This window comes from Tiliqua scincoides, chromosome 4 (assembly GCF_035046505.1).
Source record: "Tiliqua scincoides isolate rTilSci1 chromosome 4, rTilSci1.hap2, whole genome shotgun sequence".
Taxonomy (NCBI): Eukaryota; Metazoa; Chordata; class Lepidosauria; order Squamata; family Scincidae; genus Tiliqua; species Tiliqua scincoides.
Genome location: NC_089824.1, coordinates 79,790,477 through 79,803,538, shown reverse-complemented (window position 1 = coordinate 79,803,538; position 13,062 = coordinate 79,790,477). Strand labels below are relative to the sequence as shown.

Sequence of the window (13,062 nt, the reverse complement as noted above, 5' to 3'; positions counted from 1 at the left end):
AAAAGTGTAACTGAGGGGTTGGACAAAGAGTATAGACAGAAGACAACTTTTTAAAAATGTATACTTAAAATGTAGCTTTCTATAGCTGTGATATTTGCTATGGCACTGCTCCATGGTCTGAGGTGTGTTCTGGAAAGAAAGGGAAAATTATTTTAATCTATAGTTAGTGAAACTGCTGGTAGCAGAGCAGCAGCTATTTACATAAACTTCTAACAGCTTATCAATGCTGGATAAATAATTAGAGTGAATTAGAAGGTTCAGGTTTTTTCCTCCAGACTAAGCTCAGGGTTTAGTCAAAGAAATGTTTAGATTACACAGGAAATGTCATAATCAATTGCAGAGTACTTGTCTTGTGAATGCTCTAAAGTTGTGGTAAGGATGTATTGGTTAAGACTAGTTTCTAAAGCTGATATTTATAATGTGGCAAATGAACATCTTTGAAAAGTTGCAGTTAATTTTGGCTTTCTCGTGAACTCTGGGCTAGAAAAGCAGGGTAGAAATTCCAGAAAATAATTTCAGTGTAAGCACTGAAGTCGTATTGCTCAGGCAGACTGGGTATCATTTTCTTCTTTCTAGATCATGTTTGTTCTCCTAATTTCCTCTTGCAGAGGTTCACTGAACAGTAAGAATTGTGAGTGGGTGGGTTTGCATTTGTGGGGAGGCATTTCCCTGCCCTGCTACTTAAAATATTTTTAGTTAGTATTGCCACAAACTCAACCTAGGACCTCTGGCATGTATAGTGGGAGCCAATTCTGGGAGTTCTGCCTATTTACCATGTGCACGCAAGACATGTCTGTAGTACGTGTGGGTTAAATAAGAGTTTGATGTGTATTTCAATCACAGAAGATGTGATGAGCAAGTCAAGTTTATTCTTGTGCAGACACACTGTACTCCAGAGTTCCACAGGGCTCCCATTTCACACATTGCGCTGCATACAACCAGAGGAATGTTCTCTGTGTGAAGTGTGAATTAATTTGCCAGCCTCTGAACCAATGAAGGACAGGGGAAACTAGTATGGAGTCCCTGTTTGTGTGCAAACCCCTTAGATTGGAATAGGTAGGTGTTTTTCAGAGTGTTCTCTGTTAGGGCAAATACAGAATTTATGATTTTGAATCCTCCTTCCATTGCTATAGTCATCTTTTATATTTTCATTTTCTCTTGGTCAGCATGTGGGCTATCCTTCACTACTCTAAAAGGTGCTAATGAAAGTTTAATTGAGGTCGTTATGAGGCGGCATGTAAAACACAGCACCCTGCCAACAGTTTTAGAAAGCAGCTGCATAATTGAGAGAGGGAGGGAGGGAGGGAGGGAGGTTTCTCTCTAGCAGTTGGCTTTACACAGTAAACAAACAGGTGTGAGTTCTTGGGGTGGCGGCAGTGGTAGTATGTGCTGCTTTGGGACCATAGTAGAGAGTGTCTGTACCTGAATTGGGGAGGTGTGGAGCTCCAGCAAGTGTACTCAAAAAAACCTGCAGCTTTGGTGTTTAAGACAAGTCCCTCAGGGATTGTATTTGCTGTCTGGAGACCAGCTTGGAGACTGCGTAGCTGCACCTGACTTGAAAAGGCAGAGCTGCCAGCCACTCTGTAAACAAGCAACAGCTGCTCTTATGACTTAAGTGGTGGAGTTTTGAACTTAGACTCTGAACATCCAAAACTGGCAGAGTATTCAAAATGCATGTGGCTGTCTTTGCTATGAGAAGATTTATTTGCATGCCCCCGCTAGTATTTAAAAGGTTTATTTAACCCAATTGACTTTTCAGTATTAAAAAAAAAATTAACAGGGAATATAACATTTTCTGTGATTTAGTATAAAAAGACATAAATATGAGTGGGGCCGATGATGGTGGTAATCCTATAAGTAAGCAAGCCTTGTAGTGCTTTCCCGGACCCCTCAGTCATTGGCATTTCAGATGGTGAGTGCATGTTTGGGTTGGGGGGCATCATAGTTCTGAATGCTCCCTATGGAAAAGAAAATATTCCTGTGTGATCTAAACTAGTACATAAGAGAGAAAAGTTTGGTGTATCCCTCTTCCTGTTTACAACATTCCAGGAATTTGTGGTTTTGTTGTGGGAGATCATTGGGGTGCATTAAAATAAACAAACCTTTCATTTCCAGAGGTCTAGAAGTCTACTAATAATCTGCATAATCTGTAATCAGGAAATCTGCATAATCTGTAAATACAATATACAGTAGAACCTCCAAAGTTGACCACCTCTCTATATTGACCACCTCCTTAAGTTGACCTAATTTTCACAGTATGGACAGACACTGCATATACACTATGGGAGATCAACCTCTCTATATTGACCACCTCCGTAAATTGTATCTTGACCACTTTGACCATTGCACAGAGTATTAATTTACCCTCCGTAAGTTGCCCACTGAACGTGATACTGTTTGCCTGTGTTTTGTCTGATTTGTCCCATCTTGGAAAAGCAAGAAGCCAAGCGACAATCCCTCCCCTACGCCTGCTAGCACGTGTGTGAAAGGGTTTTTATAGGTGGGCATACTGCACATAGCTGACAGACCTGCGTCGGCTACCAATTGTACCTGGACATGTACCAAGTTGTGAGGGACATGAGGTTGCCTGTGCATAGTGAAGCCACTGTCCTTTCACTTTGGTTCCCATCACCAGTGCATTACTTTACACTTATATTGAAACACACCTGCTATTTTGCTGCCTATTCTCCCGGTTTGGAGAGATCCTTCTGGAGCACTTCACAATCCCTTCTGGTCTTCACTACTCAGAAAAGTTTAGTGTCATCCACAAACTTGTTGACTGGGAAACAGGGATAAGCAGGGAGGTGATTTATGAAGATGTTGAAAAGTACCAGTCCCAGGACAGATCCTTGAGGCACTCCACTTTCCACCTCTCTCCACCTTTTTTGTCAATTGCCCATTGACACCCTCTCTCTGTTTCCTGGTCCTCAACCAGTTCCCAGTCCATGAGAGGACCTGTCCCCTTATTCCCTGACTGTGGAGTTTTCTCAACAACTTTTAGTGAGGGACTGTATCAAATACTTTCTGGCATTTAGTGAATCTGAAGAGACCTAGTGGAGGCCAAGCAGCCTAAGTAAAAAGTGGGTTTTTTTTAGCTGTTGGGGCTGTGTAACATGCTACATGCTATGGGCTGGCAAGGGATAGCATTGGTCTGCCTGTCTGCTATGAAACCAAGTATTTTTTTTAAACTTACAATTTTTTTTAATGAATTGTATGAACTTGTGAATTGTCAGGGTTTTTTTAAAAACACTGATTGTGGGCTGTTTATTCCCTGTCTCTTGATATACATATAGATGATATAAATAGTAAGCATCACAAGAGGATCAATTCTCACTGATATTTGCAATAAAACTTTAAAAATCCAATCTAAATAATAACTTGGCCTTACATTTGTTGTCCTGGGAGCTAAACATGATAATATTTAAATGCCTTTTTTCCGTATGTTGACCACCTCCTTACGTTGACCAATTTCCTCCAGTCCCTTGGGTGGTCAACTTAAAGAGGTTCTACTGTATTCTGATTTTGGCGAGAGAATAGGTTTTATGAGCAAGTGCTGAGAACAGTTGTAGGTTTTATGAGCACCCACAGTAATGACTCCCATCTTCTGTATCAGCAGTTTCAAAACAACTGCTACTATGCACCCTGAAGATTAGGGGACACTAATACAGGATCTCTTAGAGCTGGCAGGGCCAACTATACATCATGCTAATAGGAGCTTTATTCCCTGGAGAAATAGTGGCCGGAGGACCTCCCAATATCATCAGGCTGCGCTGCTGGAACTTGATTACTAGCAGCAGGGGCATACCGCCCCTGTGGCAAAACATGGTGCATGCCCTGGGCGCCATCAAGGGGAGTGCATGTGTTCTCTTGGTAGCCGATCAGGCAAAATCGCCCGGACAGCTACCAAGCACAACCTCATGCACTAACTGCTTCCCCATCAGCAAGCAAAGCTCATGCACTCTTTCAGTACCCGATTGGGTGAAATTGTCTGACCAGTTACCAAGCGCATGCGCCCTCTTGGTAGCTAGTTGGACAAAATCACCCATGCCAGTTGCTGAGCACGCACTCATGCTCCAACTGCTTCCCTGTTGGGAAATAGTTGAAGTGCACTGATGACATCATGACACTGCTTGGTATCATGTCATCAGGCATTCCCCTGGGTGCCAGAAGCCCTGGGTATGCCACTGACTGGCAGTGTAGCCTGACTTATGGCATCAACATCCTATCATGTGCTACCTGGCCACTGCTTCAAACTGCTTCAGAGTGATGTCAGCCACAAAGTAGTGTCAGCCACATAGCAGCAGCCCTCCCAGATTCCCTGGTGCTAGTTGGAGTGCGTCAGTGGTAGGGGCAGGCTGTGGGCACGGAGGGGGAGGCAGGCAGTGAATCCAGTGGCAGTTGTGTGCTGACCTAGAATTGGTCTCTCTGTGCCACACCCAGAGGTGTCCACCAGCCGTTAGCCCAAGCTGGGCAGGCCTGTACCCAGATCCGAGGGCGACAGTGCATACTGGATCTTATCCCCCCTTTTTAAAACCATCTAGCCCCTTTTCTTTCTTCTGACACATGCAATCAAAATGAATGTCATACGTGAGTTGACATTCATAGGTCATTCATAGGACTCATAGGTGAGTTGACATCCCATCTCCAACCCATGTGGAGATAAGTAAAAATGTTTGGTTTTTTTTTATTAAATCGGTGAATGATTGTATGGCAGTAATTGTTGTATTTGTCCTTATCTTTGGCTGGATCTTTCCTTCAGTTTGTACAGATATAAATACTGTACCATTTCTTATCATATAAATGTAGAAAACGGCTCCTACTGCTGTCTTTGTAATAATTCAGTTTCAAGTCATGATGAAATTGTAATGAGAGACAAGACATGCTTTTAACTTTGCCTCCTGCTAGCACTGAAGTTATGACAGAAAACAGAACATCTGGACCTGAATAATGGTGCAGTATCTTTTGTGTTCTAATCTGATGCTTTGGGGGTTTGTTTTCCTTCAGAGATTCAGATCTGTTTTTGCTGGATACCAGAGCAGTATGGGCCTCCGAAGAAGGCTGGCTAGAGTTTGACATCACTGCCACCAGTAACATGTGGGTGATAAATCCTCAGCATAACTTGGGACTCCAGATGAGCGTGGTGACTAGGGACGGTAAGTAACAGGCCAACATACTTGAAGCATCTGGCCAATGACCTTGTCATTATTTGGAAGCTCTGTTTATAGCATTCAGCTGTAAAGTGATTAGCTGGCTCATGTAGCCAAATACACAGCTGTGATGTGATGGTTGGGCTCTGGATTCACTGCACAGATTGAAAGCTGCTTCCCTGACTGCTGCTTGTCCCATGTTTATGGCTGTGAAGTAATACAAGTGCCTGACTTGGAGATGTTGAGTTTTGTTAAGGCATCCACTGGAACCATACTTTGTTTTTAATACCCTTCGATTAGGAAGCCTGGGCCTACAGAAGTGTCTTCTAAAAGGAGATGCAGCTTTTCTCCAGTGTATTCCAATCTCAGTCCAGTTTTTGTATACTTATGTTTATGTTGGCTTATGTTCTTATACCTTTTTAACTGAGTCACAGTGCTCACTCAGCTTCCTAGAATGCCAGTGCTGATGTAATGCCTTATGTACCACACTTCAGGCTCTATTGCTTAAGCAACTATAATATTATAGAAAGGATGTTGTACTGCATATTTGGGAACTTTCATGTCATATTCCTTTTTCACAACATGCCCTGGATTTGGGTGTGTGTTTGTAGTGGGCCATGTTGATTGGCAGAATATCCATAAGGTTAAGTGAGAACAGGTGACAGCCTCCCCTGATGGGTATAGAACATATGAAGTTGTCTTGTTCTCAGTCAAGCCATTTGTCCACCTTGCTCACTATTTTCTTCTTTGGCTGGCAATTGTGTTCCAAAGGTACAGTGTTTGGGGGATGAGGCTTTATTTCCATGCACAGCTCTTCCTACCCCATTACTAGCAAAATTAGAAAAAAATATGCAAAGTAGAAAAAACTGTAGAACAAATTATGCAAAACAGAAGAAATTATGCACACTAGCTCAATTTCCAGTCTTTATCTAGTTGATATTTTTTGTACCATGGAGTACACACAAACTTGAATTTTCTTCTCATCTTCTATTGTCATGCAGGCCTCTTAACAGCACTTGTATACACATGGCATTTCAAGCCTTAAAGAAGTAAACCTTTCCAGATTGTGAACTTTCACTGAAAACTAGAATATCCTATGATGTTAACCATAGAGGAGGAGGGGCAAAAGAATGTAGGAAAGCTGCTGTGTTCCTCAAAAGAGCTATTCAGAAACACTGTGCTCTTTATATAACATGCCACTTTTCTTGTTTAATTTATAGGTCTCAGTATAAACCCTAGAGATGCAGGACTAATAGGTCGAGATGGCCCTTATGACAAGCAGCCTTTCATGGTGGCCTTTTTCAAAGTCAGTGAGGTTCATGTTCGGACTGCCAGGTCAGCCCCTAACAGGCGCAGGCAGCAGAGTCGAAACCGCTCCACCCAGCCTCAAGATGTCTCCAGGGTGTCCAGTATTACAGGTAAGCTCTTAAATGCCTGCTGTGCAGTGCCATATGGAAAGAAAATATTTGTTTTGGTTTATTTACCACTGTACATATAAGCATTTCTTTTAATTCTTATCTCGTTCATCCAGCAATGTCTTTTCCTTTCCTTCTTGGGTCATTAAACTAAAATAAAAGAATAGTTGATCCCCCAAGGGACTTCCTGTGTCCTACATGGCTTTATTGCAGTCCTCTGTTAGCATGCACAGGGGTTGTCATCCAGAATCACAGGGTATTTGCAGATTGGGTGATCCAAGGCAACGGGCTCTTGTGCCTTTAAAAGATATATAGAAGAATGCATGTTTGCAGGTGCAGCTTGCCATGGAGGGCTGAGTAAAACTAGACCTGGTGAAATTTCACTTTTACCCAACCATTTAGGTCAGGTGCCTTTTCCTCTTTTGCTCTGATCATGCTCTATCCCATTTCCATGCCATAAGCAGCAGTGATAGTTTTGCTCATTCAGTCTGAATAAGCACATAGAAAATCTTGCAGAGGTCATGTTTCCACATTAATGCTATTGAAAAGTGCACTTCAGCTGTGTTCTCCTCTGAATGAACACCTTAAACATGTATGTAAGTGATTGTGAGTAGTATTTCATTTGCGCACATTCTATTGAAGTGGACTGAATGGAATTTTACTCCCCCAAGGGCACTTAAACAGTTGATGGGTTTCAGAAGCTGGATTTCTGGGATGCTGAAGCAGCTTAGACACTTTCTGAGGAGTTGACCCCACTATCTCTGGGTTCGGCAGCAGTATGCCTCTGAAGACCAGTTGCAGGGGAGAAGTATGCCTTTTACTCCTGTTTATGGATTTCCCAGAGTCAACTGATGAGCCACTGGGAAATAGAATGGTGCACTAGGTGGACCTTTGGCCTAATCCAGCAGGCCTTTTCTTATCCTCTTCAGAGACATCCTTAGAACATATCTGTCAAATGAATTCTGATCTCAGAGATTATTATTGTGGCATTTGTTGAGTCATAGAGCTTGGAACTTGCACCCAAATGTGTTTAGCATTGCTTTACAGCTGGCTGGAAAAATCTGAAATATTAATGGAAATTAAGCAAATAGTTTCCATTTGCTGACCAGTCTTGTACCTCATGATAAACTGAAACTCTCCACTTGATACATGTGTTTGCTGAATTATGTTAGCATCTGTTCTGATCTGCAAAAAGTATTTCAGTACTTGTGGAGTAAAAGCAAGTTATTTTGCTTAGGCTGATCCCTACTTTCATAGTAGGCCTTGATAAAGATGTTTCTGAATGTCAAGTCTAAGTAAACATTTAAATCCATTCCTTTTAGCTATCTGCTCAAGAATGTTATTCGTAAGACAAAGTATTAATAAGTCACAGAGACATGGCCAGTCCGGCAGAAGCAAACTAGGTAACTTCCTAGAACAGTGCATCCCAAAGTGTGGGTTGCGACCCACTGATGAATCATGAGCCCAAGCACAGTGGTTCGCTATCTGGGCCCTCCCGACTGCCCTTGCACTGGTTTGGCTCCAAATAGGAGCCATTCCAGAAGCCCAATTACTTACTGGAACTTACAGAGCCCTCTCCTGGACCCGCGACCCACTCTATAGGCTTCTGTGGGTCTTAGAATGACCTCAGAAGGAAGCCACTATAAGTCACTTCTGGTTTTCAGAAGCTACTTCCAGTTTGAGTGAGTCGCTAGGCCAATGCTGCAGCACCACTGGGAGCATTGCAACCCATGCAGAGGACTAGGTGGGTTGTGGTGCTGCAAAATTTGGGAACTCCTGCCCTAGAATGTAAAACTCAGGGACACTTGGGGAGAGAAGAGAGCTGTTACCTGCACTTTGAAGGAGGTGCCTAGAGCTAGTTTAGCAGGGTGTTAGACACCAATATCCTCTGTATTTAGAAACACAGTCAAGAGTCTTCTTCAGTTGAGGGCATTGTTGTAAAGAGGAAGGGGGAGTTAAAATTAAGAAATCACAGACATAAAATTGACCAATTACTGTCCTACCGAAGACTTCATCATTTATTGTAGGATTGTTACTGTGCTTATGGGGCCCAATTCTATAAGGCCAAATCACTAGTGGGATTAGTGTTCCACTACTGGAGACTGCCTTACAGCATTTCCAACGGTGTGCAAAGCAACACGCTGCTGGAGTGCCGGTGGAGAGGCTGCAATGCCTCACTCATTGCAATGTTCCCTTTACCCAGGGGAGATGTCTGGGACGCCCCTACACAGGATGCATCACAAGCCTTTTTGGTGCAGCTGCAGCAGTTTTTTTTTTGGGGGGGGGGAGCGTAGGATTGGCCTGTTAGTGAAGGGGGTGGGGGGAACTTTGGGCCCACCTTGCACCCACAACAGTGAGCTGTGAAGCATACTTTGGTTAAGACAATTAAAATGTTAAGCCTCTTTCTGTTGCAGAAGTGAGCTCCTGTTATTGGCTCTTATCCAATTTTATGCACACAAGGAGCAATATGATATACTTTTACCGCTAGTTATCTGACAGCACATGTCAGTTCGTTTCAGTAATTATAGCAGTAGATTTCAGCCTTCAGTATGGAATCCTACTCGTCTCTCATAGCATTGATGGGTTAATGTCTGCACCAGACAGAGCTTTATTATAGAACTGTAACTTGGCTGACATCTTGTGTTGATGATGTCTAAGGAAATATAGATTCCCTACTGCTAACTACATATTTTTTATTACTATAAAGTCAGGCAATAGTGAGTCAGAGCCTGAAATATACAAACTGCCCTTCGTAGCCCTGTATGTGTATGCTGTGGTTTCCATTAGAGGAATTTGGAAGTGCTGTCTTCTCTAGTCTTCAGGGACCAGTGAGAGAAGGGGCAGCAGGAATTTAGATATTCAGATTGCATTTATGTTGCCTTTATCAGTGGTTTGTATGAGTGAACTTAAGCCTGACATTTCCTTATCTCACCAAGCTTTTATGTTAGGTGGGTTATTATTAACTATGTAGTTAAGTTTACATCAGCCTTATCCAGGCCAATCACCTAAATCAAACATTGAAGGTGTAGTGGGGGAATAAACTCTCCCAGAGACCTCTGTAACCACATTAATTAATCCTGTCAATTACACTGTAATTGTGTATCTAGTGAATTGTGTAAAATCTAGTGAAGGGACTTGTTAGTTATACAGCAGTCATTGTATTCATTGGAGGTGAGTTTCAGTAGTTTTTGTATATCTGCTTAGCCAGGAAAGTTTTGGAAAAGCTACCAGAAAGGAGGTTATTGGAATTATCCTGATGTGACTCTAACAATTTAAACATTTACAGTGCCACATTCTGCTTTAGAAAAGGCCTCTCATACCTTGGTTTGGATCCATGTCTACCTTAGGACACTTTGTTGTGTTACGACCACCGCCTCTTGGGCTGAGCAAAGAAGAATATCTAAATGCCAATGTAACTTTTTTCATTAACAAGCACTGTTTTAGATTAAAAAATAGTTTAAGACCACCCACACAAGTCGGCTGACCCCATTAATAAATTATGATCTTCTGCTGAATAAAAAGATTCTATGTCAAACTCGGAGCATAGAAATCTTTTGCAGTTTCGTTAACAGTATCAAATGTTTAAGACTGAGATTCACTAATGCTCTATATGATTTAAAGTCATGACAACTGGAAATTTTGTTTTAAAGTCTGTAGACAGAAGCAGAGACTTCTAAGAGCTGCAGTTCTGTGTCTGTATCAGATATTCTACTCCAGGGGTGTCAAATTCATTTCATATTGCAGACCGAATAGCATTCATGATGCCTGCTGAGGGCCAGAAGTGATGTCATAAGGCAGGAAGTAATATCATTGAACTGGTCATGACCAGAAATCAGCATTTTTTTTCTCACTTAGGAACTCATTAGCTGCAAATGGCAGAAGAGAAAATATGCAAATCTTTATCATATTTTGAAGATATGGGAGAGCCCAATTATCACGAAGGCTGCCCTTTCAGCAGTTACACCTCAGCACAGCTCAGCAGCTAAGGGCAGCTGATAGTGGTTCCGACAGAGCCCAAGGGCTGGAATAAAGAGTTTCTGGGGCACTGCATCCAGCCCATGGGTCTTATGGTTAATACCCCTGTTCTAGTCCATAATAGTCTTTGAACCACAAAATATCTGAGAATGGCAATGGTTTTGGAGGTAATGTATAAGTATGTTTTTGTTTGTATTTTCTAACAGATTACAACAGCAGTGACCTAAAAACATCTTGTAGAAAGCATGAACTTTACGTTAGCTTCCAAGACTTGGGATGGCAGGTATGTTGTATTTCTACCACCATGAATATGTTTTGTTCAGAATCACAAAGTAACTTCCCTTCCTACCAGAGTTGGTCCCTTTCCTAGAGAAGTACTGTTATACCTCAGTGGACAGCAGGATGAGTTCCACAGTATCAACCTCCTGCTTCTTTCCATTTGATTGCGTGCTCTATCAAAGATGCATCACTCTTGTGTAATTAGCTTAGGTACAAGAAGGCTAGGTCTTCAGCAGAGATCTAAGTATCCTGGTCTATTCTTGTCCTTTGCAAGGATATATCCAAGTTCTAGTTTGTTGTCTTAAGCTTTGAGGCCTGGCCTACTGGTTTAACTAGTAGATTAAGGAATGAGAAATGCTTTATTCCTTTTTTGTTTGCAGCAGCAGTCCACATTGTGACCAAAAAGAAGGAAATATATTCTTTTTGGCTTCATTATACCCATGCATCTTCCAAGACACATCATGTAGTAGTTTACCATTAGATGTGTTTTAGCAAATCCAGTTTAAACTCTTTGAACTCGGCTACTGTTAAAAGCTTTTAAGCTCTACATGGTAATTGCTCAAAATGGCTCCCACATTTTAAATGCTAAAAACCAGTTGACAGTCACTGGATCTGTGTGTTAAATAGTTCCAACTTAGTATGCCCTGAAAAGGCATCAGTGCATTCGTATATGGCTTTCTATGAGTCCAGATTGCGACTCAAAGCGCACACCCTGAAATATCTTTGAAAAGTGAGTCAAACCATAATACTCAGTGACAACAGGACATAAAGTGGATTTTGAACACACAGAGTTGTTGTCTAATACTATACATTACTATGCACGTATGTATAGGGAAGCAATTGAAATATATAAGCATCAAAACAATTTGAATAAGAAAGAAGAAACAATCAGAGTTAATAATGCATCGGTACCAGCCCTGAAAAATCTTACTCAGAGAGTAAGGTGCCAGGTGGGGCTAACAGCTGACAACAGCTGACAACAATGCTCCCTAATTCAATAGGCAATCAGTTACAATCTGTATAAGAACAGCACCAAGTTCTAGTGCCTGAAGAAGCTTACCAAAGCTGTGGCTCTTATTTCAGTCTTTTTATCTCTAGTTTTATTTGTTGTTTACTTTAGTTTTAATTCTTAGTTTTTTTAGCTTCAAGTGCCTTTGGTTTTAGTTTTAGCTTTTTAGGTTGAGATTTTAGTTGTTTTTAGTTTTCAGTTTTTAATTTAGTTTTAGTATTGACAATAGTTAGCCCTCCCCCCTTTTAGGATTGGTTAAGGCTCATTAGATTTAAAACAAAAAATAGCTAGACCACAGCACCTAGCCTGAAAAAACTGTTAAGTTCAACTTGGAACATGATCCAGTCTGTATCCTGTGCCTGCTGTTAGGACAGGACTGCCAAATGGAAATTACCCATGCAAGTATATTGTGTGTAAGATTCACCGTCCTGCATTTAGCAGGACACTGAATCATGCCCCAAGTATTTTTGTACCTAAAGCAAAGATTCACTGAAATCTGCTCCTATGTGAGTTTAAGTAACTGTATAATTTTATAAGAAGTATCTCAAATAATGAATGATTAGAACATCTTGCATTTGTCCAATGTGCTGTAGCAATGCCAACAAAATACTGGAAGACAGTAATTTAGGCATACTAGATTTTCATAATATTTTAATGTATTCTATAGCCTGACATGGAAGGTTCTGATACCTCAGTGACTATCAGTTAAGTAATTTGGCCTGTATTTATTACAACATATACATGTAATGCATCTAACATTCTTGTTTAAGGACTGGATAATTGCACCAAAGGGCTATGCAGCAAATTACTGTGATGGAGAATGTTCTTTCCCACTCAATGCTCACATGAATGCCACCAATCATGCCATCGTACAAACTTTGGTAAGTTTATTAGACCTTGGCCTAGAGCACAAGTGCTATAAAGTGGTTTATCTTCTTTTCTAAAATACTCTGTTATAACTGGTGGGTGGTGAAGGGGTGAGTGAAGAAGAGAGAGAACTCCTAGCATTTGTGTTAGATTTTGAGTCGCTGAGGGAGGCCAAAGAATGCAATTGTAGGATAAATGAAGAATTTGGAAATTAGACGTTTATCCCATAGCTGTGAGAGATGCTTTAACCAGAAGGTGGGAAATGATGAGGAAGCAACTGCTTTAGAGGAAATTGAAATTGAGTTCTAATTTTTCATTTGGCATAAATATGAAGCAATTATACTGTGCAATGTATGCCTCTCTTTCCCCC

General features: G+C 41.3%; 1 protein-coding gene across 1 annotated transcript in view; it reads left to right on the top strand.

Moving 5' to 3' along the window:
- Positions 1–13,062, top strand: part of BMP6 (bone morphogenetic protein 6) — a 110,062-nt gene that overhangs the window by 94,483 nt on the left and 2,517 nt on the right. Inside the window, exons 3-6 of the mRNA XM_066623156.1 lie at positions 5,005–5,153; positions 6,368–6,565; positions 10,744–10,820; positions 12,596–12,706. Coding sequence (XP_066479253.1) covers positions 5,005–5,153; positions 6,368–6,565; positions 10,744–10,820; positions 12,596–12,706 — 535 coding nt within the window. The remainder of the gene's footprint in view (positions 1–5,004; positions 5,154–6,367; positions 6,566–10,743; positions 10,821–12,595; positions 12,707–13,062) is intronic.